This window comes from Delphinapterus leucas, chromosome 7 (genome assembly GCF_059928025.1).
Source record: "Delphinapterus leucas isolate spDelLeu-1000000601 "Yukka" chromosome 7, BTC_Dleu_Yukka2, whole genome shotgun sequence".
Lineage (NCBI taxonomy): Eukaryota > Metazoa > Chordata > Mammalia > Artiodactyla > Monodontidae > Delphinapterus > Delphinapterus leucas.
The window spans coordinates 69,711,209-69,730,550 of NC_143135.1; the positions used below are offsets into that span (position 1 = coordinate 69,711,209).

The window sequence follows — 19,342 nt, forward strand, 5'->3', positions numbered from 1 at the left end:
GCTCTCTTTCTGGTGATGGTAGTCTAGCTTGTTTTCATGGAAGTTTGGCTGAGGATCTGAGCAGAGTTCTTGCCAGATTCACAGGGCTGGAGACAAAGATTGAATAGCCCAAGTTGGAAGGACCATGGTCAACACCGTAGGCTTGAAAGGCCATCGCTGAGGAGTGAGGGGTGATCCAGAGTTCAGCCAGCCCTCATAGAGTCTAGAGTCTTGGTTCAGAGCATTTCAGTGTCGACTGAATGAAGAAGATTTGGGATTGTCAGTGTCTCTAGTCCACCTGCCAGCCAGAAGCAGAAACAAGCCAGTCCTCCCTGGAGGAAGTAACTTCTCCAGAGCCTCAGATTCTCGCTCCGGTTTTTCACCTGTGATGTTCAGCACTCAATCAAAAACAACCAGAGCACGAGAGAAAACCCAGAAGTAGAAACAGACCCACAGGAGATCCAGATAAGGTAGGAGGATCTTACCTGGATAAGTGTGACTTTCTTAGCCAGGCCAGATTCTGTAATCACAGCTGCCTTATTTTCACATTGATGCCTTTTCAAGTGGTGTGTGTATGTGAGAAAGTATACACATCGTAAGATTCATCGTGTTAGCCATTTTTACGTGTGCAGTTCAGTGGCATTAAGTACATTCACGTTGTTTTGCAGCCATCGTCACCACCCATCTGAACCTTTTCGTCTTCCCAGACTGACACTCCGAACTCATTAAACACTAACTCCCTGTCTCCGCTTCCCCAACCCTGGCAACCACCACTCTGCTCTCTGTCTCTTTGAGTCTGCCTACTCTAGGTACCTCATAGAAGTGGAATCAAATAATATTTGTTCTGTTGTGTCTGGCTTATTTCACTTAGCATAATGTTTTCAAGTTTCCCCCCGTGTTGTAGCATGCGTCGGAATCCTCTTCCTTTTAAAGGCTGAATAATATTCCATTGTATGTATACGCCACATTTTGTTTAGCCATTCATCCATCAGTGGCTACTTGAGTTGCTTCCACCTCCTGGCTTTTGTGAGTAATGCTGCTGTGATCATGGGTGGATAGATATCTGTTCGAGTCCCTCCTTTCGGTTCTTTTGAGTACATGCCCAAATGTTGGGTTGTTGGATTCTTTTTCAAGTTTAGAAAGCTTTTCCTGTTGGTTTTCTTTTGGCCTCTCCACACTCAATGGACTCATGAATCTTCAGCTGGCTGGGACCATGTCCTCCAGGCTCCTCATTTCACAGAGCAGATGCGGAGGACAGCGGCAGGCGAGTGTCCAAAGTCCAAAGTCCTTGTCCAAAGTCCCATGGCCAACTGGGTTGAGCCCATGGCCTCTGTCAGATTTCAGGTGTTTTTCACATGTGAAAAGGTACAGGTTTGATTTGTGCGGCTTCAGAAATCTAGACTCTCACCTGTTAGTGAAAGTTACCAGTTGGTGAACTGTAGCTCGGCACCAAGAGGGTCTTCCCAGCAGAAGAGCTGTCCAGTGGGGGAGCCCACTGTTGACCCAGGAGGTCCTTAATTCAGGGTGGACGTGGAGATGTGTGTCGTCTTCCCATATCTTTACTCCTCACTCTGTCTGTGCTTCCGTCATGTAAAAACCCGCCTCCTTAGATTAGCTCTTCGTTCTCGACACCGAGCTACATCATCCCCACCCCCTCATTCATTCAGGACTTTGGTGAGAGTTCTTTACCCTAGGGTGCCTTCTGCGCCCTCCCAGATACACATCTGATGCACCATTCTCTGTCTCCAAGGACTTTCACCCCCTTGCCACTTGTCACCGTTCTGGTGGCTGCCTCGCTCTGTGTGCCTCATTACCTGGAGGTACGTTAGGACATCCCACTCCCTACTGCCACCTCCTGCCCTCCAAGGCCCTCCCCCACCCCCTTCAGAGCAGACGGAAGCTCAGACACGAGAACACCCTCAGCTCCCTGCCATCACACGTCCCTGATGTCCCCATGCAGCACCAGCCTTCTCTGTCCTTTTGGTGAATGGATGAGGCCCCTTCTCCCGAACGAAGCTGCTCTCCTGTGTGACCCACTGTGCTCTGGATCCCCCTCCCCATCTTTCTCCTCTGCATCCTCAACCCGTCCCTTCTCGCAGGCTCTCTTCCCACTGATATTTTAGCATGTCCATCTCCACCAAACTGGTCTTGCCCAGGGTCACCTACGACCTCCCTGTTGCTAAGTTAATTCTCACTCGCAGGGGCTTATGCTACTTGGCTTCTCTCTGACATCCAGTCTGGTGGACCATGCCCTCCTGCAGATGCTCTCTTGACTCTCCGGTTAGAGTCTCCCTTTGTCCATCTCTGAGAAGTTGGAGTTCTGTCCTAGGCCACCTCCTCTGCACCCCCTCCCTGGACCATTTCATGTCCCTGGTTTCAGTTTCTTTCCACGGGCTGTTCACAGCCAGGTCTTTGTCTCCAACCCAGCCTTCTCTCTCTCTCTTTTTTTTTTCTTTGCGGTACGTGGGCCTCTCACTGTTGTGGCCTCTCCCGTTGCAGAGCACAGGCTCCGGACGCGCAGGCTCAGCGGCCATGGCTCACGGGCTCAGCCGCTCCGCGGCATGTGGGAACCTCCCGGACCGGGGCACGAACCCGTGTCCCCTGAATCGGCAGGCGGACTCTCAACCACTGCGCCACCAGGGAAGCCCCCAGCCTTCTCTCTTGAGCTCCAGATCCACACACCCAGCTGAACCCTGAACTTGAACACGTGAAGGTCTGGCACGCAACTCCGGCCCAGCTTGTTCAGAGCTGAACTTCTGTTTCCTGCCTTTCCCCACTGTGACCTCTAGCTCAGTTAATGACACCACCAGCCACCCTGTTACCTCAGCCAGAAGTCTGAGGGCCATTCTGACTCTTTCTCCATCCCCACATCCTGTCAGTCACTGAGCCCCATCGGGTCTGTCTTCATAAGGAGCTCTTAAACTCTTCATCCTTCTTTCCAGCCCCTAGGGCAGGGGCCGTCCTCTTGTCCATCTTGCCGCTGTCATTCCTACTCTACTACCCCTTGCCACATAATCACAGGTGTTCTTTTTTGCCTGACTGTCATTTCCCTAAACAAAACCCTCCAGTGTCCCTATGAAATGTCTTTATTTCTTTAAAAAAACAAAACAAAACAAAACTATTCTGGCTGACAAGGTTCAGTCTCCCTCTGGCCCTTGTGAACCACCGCAGCCTCACTTCCAAATCCGGTGAACTCCTAATGCATTTTCCCAGTCTCAGCTTAAATATCATTTCCACCTAGAAGCTTCCTCTAAACCTCTAGACTGAGGGTTGTTGCCAGTTCAGATTGCTTCAAGGGCCAGGTGGGTCAATGTGAAGCATCCAGGAATAAAACTGTGGGCTTGCTGTGTAGACAGTAGACTACATGCCCTGCCTCAGACTTTCAGATCCTAGAAATGGGCCACTGGCCAAGCAGAATATCAACTGCACTCCACCCTGGTCTGTGTTGCTTGGTTGTGTATTCCCAGAGCAGCCTGTACTTTTCCTGGAATCACCCTGGGATATGGTCCTTACTTGCCTTAATTCTCCTTAATTGATTCTTTATTTCCAAGACTCTAAGTTCCATGCAGGCGGAGACCATGATGTGTCTTGTTCATCACTGTACCCCGAGAACAATGCACAGTCCACAGTGGGTGATCAGAACACACATATGGAAGGGAGGAGAGGAATGAGGTAGCTTGCAGGTCATGATCAGAACCAGACTTAGGTCTCTAGGAGCATTCTGACTGGTGCTCACAATGAGGGGGTTAGAGGCACAGGGTTTATGTGAACACTTCTCAACGCACTTCTGATGCCAGACTTAAAACCAGGAGACCCAAATTCCTCCCCCCCCAAAGAAGTTACTCAGTGTAATATTAAAGTATGTACTGGTGTAGTTTATGGCAGTGGTATAACTCATGCTGTCATCCCTCCCCACCTACTTCTTTCATTTCTCCTGCCCTGTTTCTCCTCCCTTTCTCTTCTGCTCCATTTATTTCTAGTAGCCTCTAGTATCTGAGGAGTCGTCTCTGGTGGAAATATGGGTTCATTCATTCAAGGGGCCAGCAGGTGGCACTCTAGGACTGTTTGACAACTGGCCTTTTTTGGGTGTTCTGGTCTCTTTGTTCAAGTTCATAAAGTAAGCAACTGTTAGGCAAGATTTCTTTCTGAAACAGAAAAGCCAGTTTTTGACTGAAAAACAAAAACAAAAAACAACAAGAAAATAAAATGAACAGAGTTGTCAAATCTTGCTGTATTTCCGTTAAGTGGATTCACAGAAACGTAGTTGCAGGGCTTCTCTGAGGCTTCCAGACCAGAGTTTTTCAAACCTTAGTATTATCTGTGTGAAAACACAGGGTCCTAGGCCCCATCCAGAACACAAGTTGGAACCTGTGGGGTTAAGGCCAGGAATGTGGTTTTTTATCTACTTTTTAGGAGAGTCTGCTTCTGCTGGGCCAGCTTGGGTTCCAGTGTAGACACCACTCATCTAAACCAGTGTTTCCCAAACTCTGTGTGCACGCAGATCACCTGGAGATCTTATTGAAATATAGACTCAGATTCAGCAGGTCTGATGGGGGCCTGCATTCTGCATTTCTAACAAGCTCCCGGGTGATACTGAGGGTGCTTGTCTGTGGACCACTCTTTGCAAAGCAAAGGTCCAGGGCAGGGGCTGGCAAACTGACATACACGCTCCGGCCAAATCCAGCCCATCACCCATTTCTGCATATAGTTTTATTGGAATACAGCCACGCCCATTCATTTACACGTTATTACCTGTGTCTGGTTTATACTATGACCGAGTTGCCTAGTTGTGACAGAGGCCCTATGGCTCACAGGCATTTCCCGTCTGGCCCTTTGCGGGAAAAGGTTTGCCCATCCCTGATCTAGAGCTCTGAAGCCCTCCCAGATGATCCAGTGAAAGAGAACTCCCTGCCTCGTACGACAGTCCATATCATGTTCGTACAGATCTTTAGGAAGGTTTTTCCTTGCTTCCTTGTAACTTGGTTCTAATTCTCTTGACAGGAGTCTTTTCTTCTTTCACACACAAATGTTCTGCTTGCCATCTTCTCTTTGACAGGTCTCTCCTCCTGTTAGGTCCCTTCCAGAATGTCACCCAGCACGAAGCCTGCTGCCTTGGGTGTCTTCCCTTGAGTGCAGAATAGAATGACATACCCCCTTAATTCTCTCTCCTCTGTAAACTGCCCATGGAATGCATCAGCCTTTCAGGGGAGCTCTTCACTCATTGGACTTCCCACAATTGAGGTTATCTTTAAATGCATCACTGTCCAAACAACATGCCTTCAAGAACCCTCATCTTTCCCGAATCCTTATATGTCGCTTCCCCTATGGAATTTGTTCTTGGTTTACCTGCTTCCCGCTAACTGACCCTTAAACGTTAGGGTCTCATGTCCTCCCTGGCTCTCTTGTCTTCTTCTCCGTGTTCTCCTTGGACGATCCCAGCCATGTTCTTGGCTTTGACCATCTATAACCTACAAAATCCAGAGTTGCGAGGATGGCCAGGTTGTCTTCTTTATTTTAGTTATGTACGACACACCTCCACCAGGGCAGTGCCTTAACTACACCTCCACCACCCCTGCCTTAACTACAGGTATCTCGCGTTCAGACTCTCATCTTCTCAGGTCTGCCTCACTCCCCTCTGCTGTGAATCTTTTCCTCCTTGTTTCTTTATTTCAACTACTGGTACCACCACCCATGCCCTCATGTAAGCCAGAAACCCAGGATTAGCCTTAGTTCTTCCCCTTTTCCATCCATCACTTCCAACTGGGCACTGGAAGGTATATTTCCCCCTCTGTGTGGTCTCAAGTCTGTCTTCCTCTCCCCACTGCTGCTGCCTTCGTTAGTGCTTATCACTTACCCCCTCTTTGCTGCAGTAAGCTCCTGCCTTGTCTCTCCTCTCCAGTGTCTTCCTTTCTCCACGGCTGTAATAATCTTTCTAAAATAAATTCCCATCATGCCCTCCACCGGCGGCTTCCCGTACTGTGGGAGCTTCATAATTCGGTCCCTGCTTCCCCTTTGTATGAGTTTCCTAGGACTGCCGTGACAAATGACCACAAACTCAGTAGCTTGAAAGAACAGAAATGTCTTCTCTCCTAGATTTGGAAATCAGGGTGTCAGCAGAGTCGGTTCCTTCTATGGGGCTCAGAGGGGAGGGTCCATCGCATGCCTCTCTGCTAGTTTCTGGTGGTGGCCGGCAGTCCTTGGCGTTCCTTGCCTTGTAGATGCATCGCTCCAGTCTCTGCCTCTGTCTTCACGTGGCGTCTCCCCTGTGTGTCTCTGTGTGCTTAGAGGGATACCAGTCACTGGATTAGGGTCCACCTTAAGTTAGTATGACCTCATCTTTGCTAGTTACATCTGCAAAAACTCTATGTCCAAACAGTGTCGTATTCTGAGGTTCGGGGTGGACATGAGTTTTTCAACCTACTACACACCCTTCCAGCCTCAGCTCTTACTACTTACTCAGCTGTGGGCTTGCTCATTTACTTTGGTGACCGGGATGGGTGAGAATTCACCAGGTAGACAAGGAGAAAGAATTCTAGACAGAGGAAAGAGGATGTCTAAAGGGCCCCAGAGAGCTGAGTGTTAACATAATAGTGCTTTTTATTTTTTGGCTGCATTGGGTCTTTGTTGCTGTGCGTGGGCTTTCACTAGTTGTGGTGAGCGGGGGCTACTCTTCGTTGTGGTGTGCGGGCTTCTCATTGCAGTGGCTTCTCTTGTTGTGGAGCGTGGGTTCTAGGTCCGCGGGCTTCAGTAGTTGTGGCATGTGGGCTCAGTAGTTGTGGCTCGCAGGCTCTAGAGCACAGGCTCAGTAGTTGTGGTGCATGGGCTTAGTTGCTCGGCAGCATGTGGGATCTTCCCGGACCAGGGCTCGAACCCGTATCGCGTGCATTGGCAGGCGGATTCTTAACCACTGCGCCACCAGGGAAGTCCCCATAATAGTGCTTTATGGGTTCTTTGTTGTTGTTGTTTTGCCTCACTGTACTTTAAGACATAGCTCAGACGTTACCTCTTTTACAAAGCCTTGCCTCACCTCCCCAAGGACATCTCTATTCCCTCAGTACTACATATTTTGTGATCATCACTTTTACGTTTTGATTATTTAATTATTAGCTGGTATTCCCACCTGACCTGTGTGGTCCTGGGGCAAACTGTGCACTTCCTCTTTGGGGCCATGCTCCCAGCCCACTGCCTAGTACCTGGCAAGTGCCCAGGAGATATTTTTGAATGAATTTACCCATCTGCATTTAATCCCATAAGACGTGATCACATCCATTTCACGGGAGGAGTCGCTCAGTCCTAATTGGATGTTCCTTTGCCTTAGATGAGCTAGAGGGGATTTGAACATGGAGGGAGGCTGGGGCGCATCCCCTCCAAGGTCCCTGCCATCTGGAGGGTCTGTTGTTCTAACTACAACCCTTTCCAGAAACAAAACAAGATTTTAAGGCAGATTAAAAAAGAGACTTTTCAGTCTCTTTTCAGAGACTGAAAAGTGTACCAAGTTCTTGGTTTCACCTTGCTATGAGAAGCTTCACCAACTCTGGAATAGCTCAGCACTAACTAACATGGGCATCGTACAGAATCATGCAGTCATAGCTTTGAAAGATGCCAAGCATCTCAGAACTAATTGGGAGTAGACAGAGCTTAGAAACAAAGCCGTTCCCATCCAGCAGATGTACTCATAAGGCTCGGTAGTTTTTCCATGTTCCTTATTTGTACAAAAGGATTTTAAAGACTATAATTTAATGCTTTTTTTGGATTCGCATTTCATTTGAATTCACTTTAAAGCCATCTTGCTGCAGATTCACTGCAAATCACCTTTTTATTTTTGATGAAAAAGAAAAAAGAGGTTTACCTATGGAGAAAAACTAAGAAACGGGGCATTCAACTACATTCCCCTAGAGGCGATCAAGGTACAAGGATATTTTAGAAGAAAGCAAACACCTTTAAACATTCATGTAATACCTTTAAACATTCATGTAATACCTTTAAACATTCATTTTTCAAACTGCAGTGAGCTGCGTTGAACTGTTCATTGGTGCTAATTATTACACCGCGTTGGCATGTTAGAAAAATTGCTACAGACTGTAAACGGTCACTTCCTACTTCACAAGAACAGTTCGAGATGAAATACTATTATTCAAATAGCTTTGAACCAAAAGTGACTTATACACATATTCCACAGCCCCAAGTTAGAAATACTTTTCCCTCTGTGGTTCCCAAAGGAAATGTCTGGTTCTTTCAGTTATGGAAGCAGCACAAACGCTACGTCACGCAGTTAAATTTTTATACTAATGAGCACCCTTCGGACTGACTAGGATTGAAGGAACACTGCGTTTCAGTGTAGCCAACTATGAATTATGTAGCCAAAATGCAGCTAATCACAGCCTGTTGTGTGTGTCATTGTGTAGCAGCTCTTTGCAAATTGGATTAATAGTTGTTTGGTTTTTTTGGTTTGTTTGTTTTTGCGGTATGCGGGCCTCTCACTGTTGTGGCCTCTCCCGTTGTGGAGCACAGGCTCCGGATGCGCAGGCTCAGCGGCCATGGCTCACGGGCCCAGCCGCTCCGCGGCATGTGGGATCTTCCCGGACTGGGGCACGAACCCGTGTCCCCTGCATCGGCAGGCGGACTCTCAACCACTGCGCCACCAGGGAAGCCCGGATTAATAGTTTTGAGGACCCCATCCCATGCCAGAACCCCAAAGGGAAGCAGCTGCGTTGGTGAGGGTTTGTGGAGTTTCTGAGCCATTTGTGCTATTTCTCTTGCCCTTGGGGCAGGGATTCCTAAAGTGGGCTCCATGATAGCATCAGGAAGTCCACGAACTAGGATAAGAAAACACAGGGCAGCTTTATTTTTTATGTACCTCAAGCTAAAACTTAACATTAAAAAATATGTATGTAAGTAGGCAAGAATCTGTAGTGGTATTAGTGCCATGTGTGACTGTCACCAACAGAAATCACAGCTATCTTAGAGTATTTTTTACTCTTCATCACTTCAGAGTTACTGTGTTGTTGGACCATCTGTTAGATCCCATTAAATGTGTTGACAATGATGCACATACAAATTTGTCTTTTAATGTTGTGACAGCTGTATATCAACATCATCCATTTCCTTTGCGAATTTATGTGTTCTTTTATGCATTTAAAAACGTTATTCTTCATGAAAAACAAGGAAAGACTGAGGAGCTGTCACAGAACCAAGGTGTCTAGGGAGGCGTGACAACAAAATGCAATGCATACCCTGGATGGGGTCTTGAAACAGAAAGAAGACAACAATGAGAACACTGGAGAAATCCAAATAAAAGCCTGAAATGTAGCTAATGGTAATGTACCAACGATGGTTCCTTCGCCTTGACAAGTGTGCCGTGGAGATGTCCAACGCCAACAGAGGGGAAAACGGGATGAGGGTTATTCGAGAACGCACTGGACCACCTTTGCAACTTTTCTGTACATCTGATCTATAGTGAGAGTCACACTCTTACTTGGTCTGCTGCCGGCTCCCAGAGAGGTCGGGGTGGGAGTTTGGTGTCAACTCAAGGCCATCGTAGCCTCTTCCTGTTACAGCTCTGAGCAGCTGTGGAAAGAGACCAATCCAAAGGTAGGGAGGAGTTTTCCAGAGAAGTAAAATAATTTGCAGTGTATTATGGTGAAAGAGGCATGGTTCTGGGATCAGAAAGGTCAAGCTTCATATTCTGTCTCTATCACCAGCTTTGTGCTCTGTGGCCAGAAACTGCTCTGGGCGTCTTCTTTGCAGAGTGAGGCCATCGGCAACGGCTTTGCCAGGGTCACTGTGAGGACTGAAGATAACGTGCTCACTCAGTAGCCTTTCCGTTGGTTTTAGCTGCTGTGTTTTAGTGCCTACGACGTGCCAGGCACCATGCAAAGCATTTTTCATAAATTATCTAATTTAACCTTTATAACACCTGTATTACGCGACCATTTGATAGATAGGGAAACTGAGGTCAAAGGCTCAGCAACCTCTCTGCGAAGACCACTCAGCTGAGTTTAATTTCAGATCTGTTCTGGCTGCAGCTTCCTGGTCTTCTCTGAGGCTAAGCCTTTCCTTACCGCCCCGCGGACCTGGTTACTGGATGCACTTAGCTCTCTCTGACTTCTGAATCCCCTCTCATTTGTTTTGAATGTACATCGAGATCGGGTTGCTCCCCTCATGACTGTCACCCATTGTGGTTCTCCAGGCTTGAGATTATCTGGCTGTAAAATGAGGATGTTGGGTGGTCCTCACGGTCTGTCCACTATGGAAGTCTGTTCTGCATTTTGTGAATTTTACCTGCTTATTTCAGCTGTTTCATGGGGTGATTACAGGATCACTGAAGCCAACATTTTTCTAATTTGTTTTGAGCAACGTTATGCATTTCTGCCATTCTCCCAAATTCCAGAGAGGAAAACGACAGAGTTCTAAAAGCCTTAGTGACCTCCTAAAACCATAGCAATTAAAAAAAAAAAAAGAAGAAGAAGAAGAACCCAGAGGCCACTGTGACATTTACATGTTCCTTAATTGCGATTTTGTCAAGGGATTATTCTAAAGGACAAGGGAATAATTTTATTTTTTTGTTTCCTTCTGTAATTAGGGAGGAGACACCATGTGTCACCATGTAGCTGCCAACGATTTCAAATTAAAGTCTATCGAAGTGGAGGGGAAAGGTAGTTACCAGTGTCACGTATTACCTGGACAGGTGAATTTAGCCATAAGAAGTAGTTATTGGGTAAGGAGCCTGACTTTCACAAGCGATGTGGGTACGCACTTTTGTGTCAAAATGAGAAAACCGCTAGCAGTGCTTAACATGTTTACTTCAGGGGGTGGTCTGTTGATCCCGTGATTCGCTCTCTTATTTTTCAGTTTTTCCCCTACATCCTGTTACTGGTGGCGATCCTGCTGTACCTTCCCTCCCTGTTCTGGCGTTTCGCAGCTGTTCCTCATCTTTGCTCAGATTTGAAATTTATCATGGAAGAACTTGACAAAGTTTACAACCGCGCAATTAGAGCTGCAAAGAGCGCGCGTGACCTTGACTTGAGAGACGGTGCCTGCCCAGCTCGAGAAGTTAATGAGAACCTGGGGCAAAGGTAACTTAGCCCCCAGCCGCTGGCCCATCAGGATTTGGGAGTATGAGTTAGCAGCCCTGCTCTTGCCCATCTGGGCTTAGGGTTCTCACTACCAGTACATGGGGAGCTGTCATCCACCTGGTGACCCCCTTTGGGAGCCAGGAAGGCCCACTGCCCCAAATCTCACCCTCACCTGTCTGCCCCAGCACCTGTCGTCACATCAAGGGTCCTTCCCTTGGGGCTTCCCTGGTGGCGCAGTGGTTGAGAGTCCGCCTGCCGATGCAGGGGACACGGGTTCGTGCCCCGGTCCGGGAGGATCCCACATGCCGTGGAGCGGCTGGGCCCGTGAGCCAGGGCCACTGAGCCTGCGTGTCCGGAGCCTGTGCTCCGCAACGGGAGAGGCCACAACAGTGAGAGGCCCGCGTACCGCAAAAAAAAAAAAAAAAAATTAAGGGGGGGAAAGTGTTTTATTATTGCTTTTCCTTCTTTTTTTTTTTTTTTTTTTTTTTTTAAAAAAAACCTGATTTTATTCCCTGGTACTCTAGTGAAGTTACAGGTAGAGAAGTACGGGAGGGAAGGCATTGGAGATTTTCGGTGTGATACTGTTGAATGTGTTTCTATTTGACAGTCTTGGTTAAGGGTTTAAATTATTTTTATTTGTTTCTTTTCAGTTTGTGGGAGATACCGGAAAGCCACTTCAAGTACCCAATTGTGGAGCAGTACTTAAAGACAAAGAAAAACTCCAAAAGTTTAATTGTCAAGTACATCAGCTGTCGGGTGCTGTCACTCAGCATTATACTGTTAGCAGGCGTCTACCTGGGCTATTACTTTAGCCTCTCCTCCCTCTCGGATGAGTTCATCTGCAACATCAAATCTGGCATCCTGAAAAATGACAGCACTGTCCCCGATCGGTTCCAGTGCAAACTCATTGCCGTCGGCATCTTCCAGTTGCTGAGTTTCATCAACCTCGTGGTGTATGTCATGCTGGCTCCCCTGGTGGTCTACACGCTGTTTGTTCCATTCCGACAGAAGACGGATGTTCTCAAAGTGTATGAAATCCTGCCCACTTTTGATGTTCTGCATTTCAAATCGGAAGGGTACAACGACTTGAGCCTCTACATTCTTTTCTTGGAGGAGAATATTAGTGAACTCAAGTCGTACAAGTGTCTTAAGGTTCTGGAGAATATTAAAAGCAGTTGTCAGGGCATTGACCCCATGCTTCTCCTGACAAACCTCGGCACGATCAAGATGGACGTGGTTGATGGCAAAAATCCTGAGCCCGTGGAGATGATGGCAGAGGAGCAGGGGGACCAGACGGTAGATCTCAAAGGTAGGCTTAGCTCTCAGGGTGGAAGCTGCGGAAGCCCACGGAGCACCTCTGCAGCCGCCTTTTATGAATGACCGACAGTCTTTACCCCTGCCCACCGTTGTTAAACCGTTTTCCTGGTGTGGTTTTAGGTGAAACCCCTCAGTGCTGGGAGAGAGAGGGGAAAGCATTGGTGCTGCCCCAGATTTCCAAAGGAAAGCATCTGTGCTTTCTCTGGGCTGTGCTGTCTTCCTTCTCCTCATTCTCTGTCTTTCTTATACTCCATCTCTTGCTCAAGCATTCTTCTCTGATGTCATTCTTGCTAATTTTTGTCTTGTTTTACCGGCTTTTCTCCCTATACTGCCGATCGTCTTGTCTGTCACTCTCCAACGCTTACAAAAGGGACTGAGAGTTTATTGATTTAACTGTCGCCCTGACCCAACTTCTGCTGCTCTGCAACGAGGCTAAGATTAACTGGGTAAGGCAAAGACCAGGAGGTAGATTTATAGCAGAAGTTAATTAGCGCCGATGGGTCCTGCCGAGGGACTTCCGTCATAAATGCTTGTTTTCCATTTTGACAGATTTGAATGGACACAGTGGAACGAAAATAAATAACGGAGAGCAGAATGCTCGACAGAGGCTTCTGGATACTTCTTGCTGACGATTTTTTTTCCCGTGAACTTAAGATCAGCGACCTGGGCAACATGGGATTCATTTTGGCTGAAGAACCTCTGGCAGGTACCCAGCTGGTTCGCAGTAGATGGTTCTCAGCAGAGATACTGGGTATGTCTTACTGAGTCCCTGGTGAAAACGATGGTCAACAAAACGTTGTGGAGGATGGTTCGTGAGCTTCCTACGAGACAACGTGGAGACAAGTAAGCCACAGCAAACGTAGATGTGTACGTCATCATCAGACAGAAAGTGGAAAGACTAATCCTAGTAAGAGTAAGAGGCCTTTTAGTGCCTCAGAGAAAAACACCTTTATGTACAGATGGTGCAACGAGCCTCAGAGCTGCTGGAAAGCAAGGACTTTGGGATCCAATCACTTTGGAGAGGTTGTCTGCAGGGAAGTCCTCTGTGGTCAAAAGCATTTGAGACAGGATGTTACTTAAACAAATTCACGGAACACAGAAGGCTTAAAGTGAGGGACGTTTTGCCTATTACGATCAGAACGTATAAATGACATCTGCCACATGGGTGTGCTTGGAGCCAGAACAACTTCGCAGTTTATTTATATTTAAGAACATCTTTTAAAAATTCATTTAAATTTAGAATCGTGTGAGGTCAAAATTGGGGCCATTTGGGAAGAACATTCTAGCATTGATGGGGAATTATAGAATAAATGTTACAAATGGGTATATAGTGTATCACCCAAGCATTGTTTCATAAACATTTAAGGCTGACCCAGAATATCAAAACCCTTTTTCCAATTCTGATCATGTAAATAGATCCTAACTATGTTTACATTTTATACAAAATTCTTAAAAATGACATCTGTGGGGTTTCCCTGGTGGCGCAGTGGTTGAGAGTCCGCCTGCCGATGCAGGGGACACGGGTTCGTGCCCTGGTCCGGGAAGATCCCACATGCCGCGGAGCGGCTGCGCCCATGAGCCATGGCCGCTGAGCTTGCGCGTCCGGAGCCTGTTGCTCCGCAACGGGAGAGGCCACAACAGTGAGAGGCCCGCGTACTGCCAAAAAAAAAAAAAAAGACATCTGTGGACCTCCCTCTTTTTATTCTTAGAAAGTTAATACATTGCTAGTGAATAATCCTCAGGAGCTTCAAAGTTTATGGATGGCTCTTAGGGACAGTTGTTTACCTGATCTAATTACATAAGCTGCTCTCCACCTTTCAGAATATTCACAAAAGCAGATTTTATTTATGCTTCTGTGATGGTTTCTGAGATGGAAAGCTAATGATAAATATCCAGGATGCAATCAGTGTTTTAAATTATTCTTACTTGCATAATATTTATTACCATTGAATAATAGCGTGACTTAGAAATGTCAGTAACCTAAATCATCAATTTTGCTGCATTTTTATGTCACTATATCTGAGATATTATATTGCAGTTCTCTACACTGGTTTCTTTTTATAATTTGAAAATTTTCTGGAATATATTTTTCTGTGCTATCCTTCTTTTTTTTTTTTTCAGAAAGCCTCAACTTCTTTATAGATAGCCCCTAATTTATAGTTTGAAGTGGTAAAAATAGGTACATTATTTTAGGGGACCAGGGACTCTCTAAGCCCTGTCACATGTAATTCTTTAATTAGAGCCCTTAACCTCTGCATCCCCCCATCCCTACTCTCTGAGTTCCAATAACATCTGTGATGTCCCGGACATCACGCTAGTGACCGGCTATAAGGATGTGAATAAGGCAGGTCCTCATCTTTGAGGAGTTTAGAGACTAATAAAAGGCAGTGAAGACAGAGGCAGGTATCTAGAGGAAGAGTGACTACACTGAAGGCCCTTCCAGAAAACTCCCTGCAAATGCTCTGTGTTCTCAGGAGACACATATTGTTCTTCTCTTTCCCATCATTTCTGTAGCTGATGGTTTCGAGAGTCTAGTTACAGTTCTTCCCAGAGGTTCTTGAGCCACGTATCCCCCAGGCTGAAGCTTAAACAAAACAGTAACACAGACTGATCTTGAACAGAAAGTGCTCCAATCACCTTTTGTACCTTACTTGCAGGGTTTGGGGAACCCAGGCCTTGGGGTACATGATGCTGCCCATGAAGAGTCATGGCACTAAGAGTCTGACGTGGATGTCTGGTCATACATTTTGGCTTGAGAAAAAGTGTTATTAGGAAAGTTAACTCCTCCATCCAGTGCTGGCTTAGAGGGAGGACTCCGTTTGAGGTGGCAGATTTCCAAGGATGAGGAGTCATCATTGCTTTACAAAAGGGGGCAAAACAGACCCTCAGTGACCACCGCCAGTAGTAGCTGACCTTGTTTCTGGCCTGTATCTTCCTAACAAACCACCACGAGGCCTCTAAACCAGACTTGTAACACCAGCATTACAGCTGGGGCTGGGACTGATTGTTCTGACAGCCGTGTCCAGCTCCACACTTAATTTCACCAAGGGACAGGCAGAGACCCTCTAATATGGAGGCTCTTAAACTTTTGGGAGGTTACAAACCCCCCTTGTAAGTATATTCTTTAAAGCTATGGACCCTCTCCTCAGATATACACACAACGCTACATACACCTTCAAGGGTCATGGTGGTCCTCGCACCCCAGGTTAAGAAGCTGTGTTGTAACGCCTGGGGACCGAGCCGCACGGCAGGGAGGCTCCCGTGACCCTTGTGGAAAGCGTCTGCTTTCGACAGTAAGTCTCAGCTGTACATTTACTTAGTGAAACCACATTTGCACACTTTTGAATGAACTGTCGTCCCCTTTGAGTAACTGACATCATTTCCTAGAGTCAGACTGAAAAAGTCAATTAAAAGAGCCGGTGGGGTGGGGGCAGTAGCTTGGAGTGATCAGGGAGCTGGCATGGACTGCGATTGTCTCTCTGGCCACCAGAAGTGATCTTATTCCAAACCCAAGTCATCGTCCCTGTGCAGCCAGCCTCACTGGAATGTGGGGAGAGAGGGCATACACCTGACCTGTAAGGTGCTTTGTCCTACTTTGTAGTCGTCCTGGGAGAACGCGAGAAACGTCCCATTGTATGGCGGGTCTGGTTGCATGTTTGCGTTTCATGTGTGGAAGCTTCGTCCTGTTCCGAGTACCCTCTCCTTTCCAAAAATGAGCTAAGGTGGGATGGCAGGACACCGTGGGCATTGGCCCTGTGAGAACCGTTCAGCTCTTAGAAGCGGATTGTTGCACAGCATTTAAAATGCGTCCGTGTTGGTTTCTTTTGCTTATCTCCAGGATAAATCGAAGATCTAGGAGGGTGGGAGTTTTTACCCATTGCTATATCACAAGCTCCTGAAAAACAATGGCTGGCGTGTAGTAGGCATTCTGTAAATATTTGAATAAATGAACACACCGTTATAATAAATCCTAGTTTGTGGGCAACTGTAATTTGTTTTCAAAAGGCAAATGGTCCTCTGCAAGGGAGGGGAGGCTCATTTGGCCTCTTGGTGGAGAGAGGAGTAGTTCTGCAAATGAATAGGTTTCTGCATGTAAGTAGTGACGATTTTTAGCTTTTTATTGTGGAGTAAGTTGTGATCACTTTCCAAGTTCAATACAAGTTCAGTGTTGCCTCGCAGTGATTAGGGCAATTGAAATTATAAAGGTCCTTGTCTCTGTAATTTCCCAAAATAACCTCTTGAAAAGGGATGTTGAAATGTGCGATTGTGAGTAACTGAGGTTTCATCTGATGTCACTGGGATGAAATGGCTCCTTCTGGGCAGTCATTGGCAGTTTCGCCCTATTTTTCAAGTAAAGTGAAACCTTCGAAAAAGGTTGGCAAAGATGATATTGTGTGGTTTGTGGAATGTAATAGATATGAGTCTGTGATTGATTTGTCCTGCCTGCTTTAGATGAAATGTATTGTTTCTGGGTTCTCATTTTAGCTGTAAAAATACTGTCAGTTAAAGCATGCGGTTTGATCAGTCATTGTTCTTCAAGTTCCTGAAATTTATAAAAGTTTCTTATGCCTTGAGTGCCTCCCCCTGCTCTACCAGAAGAGGAAGAAAGAATTCCACAATGTCACAAGCGTTTCCTACAAAAACTGAAGCCATCTGCTCCTCTTTAACAAGTTGGCTCTGTTTAAAGTACCAGAATGACAATTTAATGGTATTCTATAATGTGGTGCTAGGCGTAAATTCTTTCTGATGACTGCATTTCTTCAAAACTTCTAATGAAAAATAAGTACGTTCTTTCTGCTGTGTCATTTGGTAAGAATGATTGGTTTCTATTCCACAGAGGTTGAAGGATGGGAACAAATTACGGTCTTAGAAAATGACCTTTTAAAAAAACCAAGAACCTTGAAAGCTCTGCATTTGGGTGGTTATCACTGTTATATTTCATATTTCCACATATGTCACCTGTCCACGTCCTACATTCTGACCATGCTGACTTCTGTGTAAGGAGAGTTGAAAGACTGAAAATCAAGGCTGCTGTGTCTATACATACAAGTGAAACAGTGTTTTTGTTCTGCACTGGCCTGTCTACCTAAATAAAACTTCTTTTCTAATGAAAAATGTGTCTTAATATTTCTCACCTTCTCTTCAGGGAAGATGTAGCAGAAGCTCAGTTCTGAAATGTCTTGAGGCTCATTCCTCTCTGCTGGATACACAAAATTCAGTAGGCTTCATGGCGCATATTAAAATCCATTTGTCAGTAACTAAAGGAAAAAAGCCCTTGATGAAGGGCCCACAGATTCTGGAATTTCTAAAGCAGAAATCGGATGCTTTCTGATTGGGAATTGTTTGCCTGGGGTTGGAGAGGAAGGAATAGAGGCTGTATACTGCCACACATGGGTTGGCCTGCCTCCCTCTCATTCCTTGTACAATGGTCAATTAACACAATTGACTGTTGTGGGTAATAAATCGGCTGCATGAAATCTTAATACAGTGCCTGCCACATAGTGAGTACTCCATAAGTACTAGCTGTGACTGTCATCACCTCCTCTAGCTCCCCCGCTGTTTCCTAGGGTGCCCCCCCCCAGGAACCTTGGAGGTTGTATTCGTTGTCTCTTGTTCCATAACTCTTTACTATAATCACGACAGCTTAAAGCAACGCATATTTGTTATCTGGAAGTTTTCTAGGTTAGAAGTCTGGACGTGGCTGAGCTGGGTCCCCTCCCCAGCGTCTGACAAGGCTGCAATCAAGGTGTGGGTGGGCAGCGTTCTCATCCGGAGGCGACCCTGGGGAAGGAGCCGCTTCCAAGCTCCCTCCGGTCGTTGGCAGAATTCATTTCCCTTGCGATTGTCTGACTGCTTTCTCTGACTGTTCGCCGGAGGCCACCCACAGGTCCTGGCATGTGAGTTTCTCTAGCATGACTGCGTAAGTCAAGCCCATAGGACTGTCTCTCACAAAAGGAAGGGCCTGGTCCCTCTTAAGGGTTTTGACCTGATGAAGTCTCTCCCTCTTGATGAACTCAAAATGAACTGCTTTGCAGCTGCATTTCATCTGCAAAATCCCTCCTCCTTTGCCTTGTTCTGTTGCCTAGAGGCGAGTCACAGGTGCTGCCCCACTCGGGGAGATTACACAGGACGTGAACATCAGGGAATCATGGGGGCCACCTTAGTGTCTTGCCTGCCAGGGAAGTCATCCTAAATCCCAGCCTCTCTGTTTCCGAGCCTGCGGTTTAACCTACCCCGCACCCTTCTGAGGCACTCGTACCCAACACTGTTTTTCAGGCTCTTGTCACTGCTTCCCTGAATTCCTCTAATGGTCCTTCTGTGTCTAACGCATCTTCCGCATTCAGTGGCCTTCGTGGGAAGCAGATCTGATAATGCCAACCCTCATCACCACCCCAGCCCCACCACTTCTAAATCCCTTGGGACTCTCCATGGATTTCAGTATAAAAAGCAAACTTGGGCTTCCCTGGTGGCACAGTGGTTGAGAGCCCGCCTGCTGATGCAGGGGACACGGGTTCGTGCCCCGGTCCGGGAAGATCCCACATGCCGCGGAGCGGCTGGGCCCGTGAGCCATGGCCGCTGGGCCTGCGCGTCTGGAGCCTGTGCTCTGCAACGGGAGAGGCCACAACAGTGAGAGGCCTGCGTACTGCAAAAAAATAAGCAAACTTTAGGAGACCTACCTCCTGCCCACTGCTTCATGCTCATCCCCGCCGTCCCTCCTGTCTTTGATGCAGCCACATGTACTGTTCCTTCAAGGTCTCTCTGCTTCCTCAGGTGCTTGTCTCTGTCCCCATCCCCTCTTACCTTTTTTTCAGAAGTCAGCTCCATGTTGGTAAGAATGCAAAATGGAAAACAGCATGGCGGGTTCTCAAAAAAAATTAAGTATAGAATTGCCGTATGATCCAACAATTCCACTTATGGGTATGTGTTAGTCAGCTCAGGCTGCCATAACAAAATACCAGAGGCTGGGTGGC

General features: G+C 46.8%; 1 protein-coding gene across 1 annotated transcript in view; it reads left to right on the forward strand.

Annotated features, from left to right (window-relative positions):
- Positions 1–18,188, forward strand: part of PANX1 (pannexin 1) — a 44,892-nt gene extending 26,704 nt beyond the window's left edge. Inside the window, exons 3-5 of the mRNA XM_022561358.3 lie at positions 10,831–11,054; positions 11,705–12,363; positions 12,921–18,188. Coding sequence (XP_022417066.1) covers positions 10,831–11,054; positions 11,705–12,363; positions 12,921–13,000 — 963 coding nt within the window. The 3' untranslated portion in view covers positions 13,001–18,188. The remainder of the gene's footprint in view (positions 1–10,830; positions 11,055–11,704; positions 12,364–12,920) is intronic.
- The last annotated feature ends 1,154 nt before the right edge of the window (positions 18,189–19,342 follow it).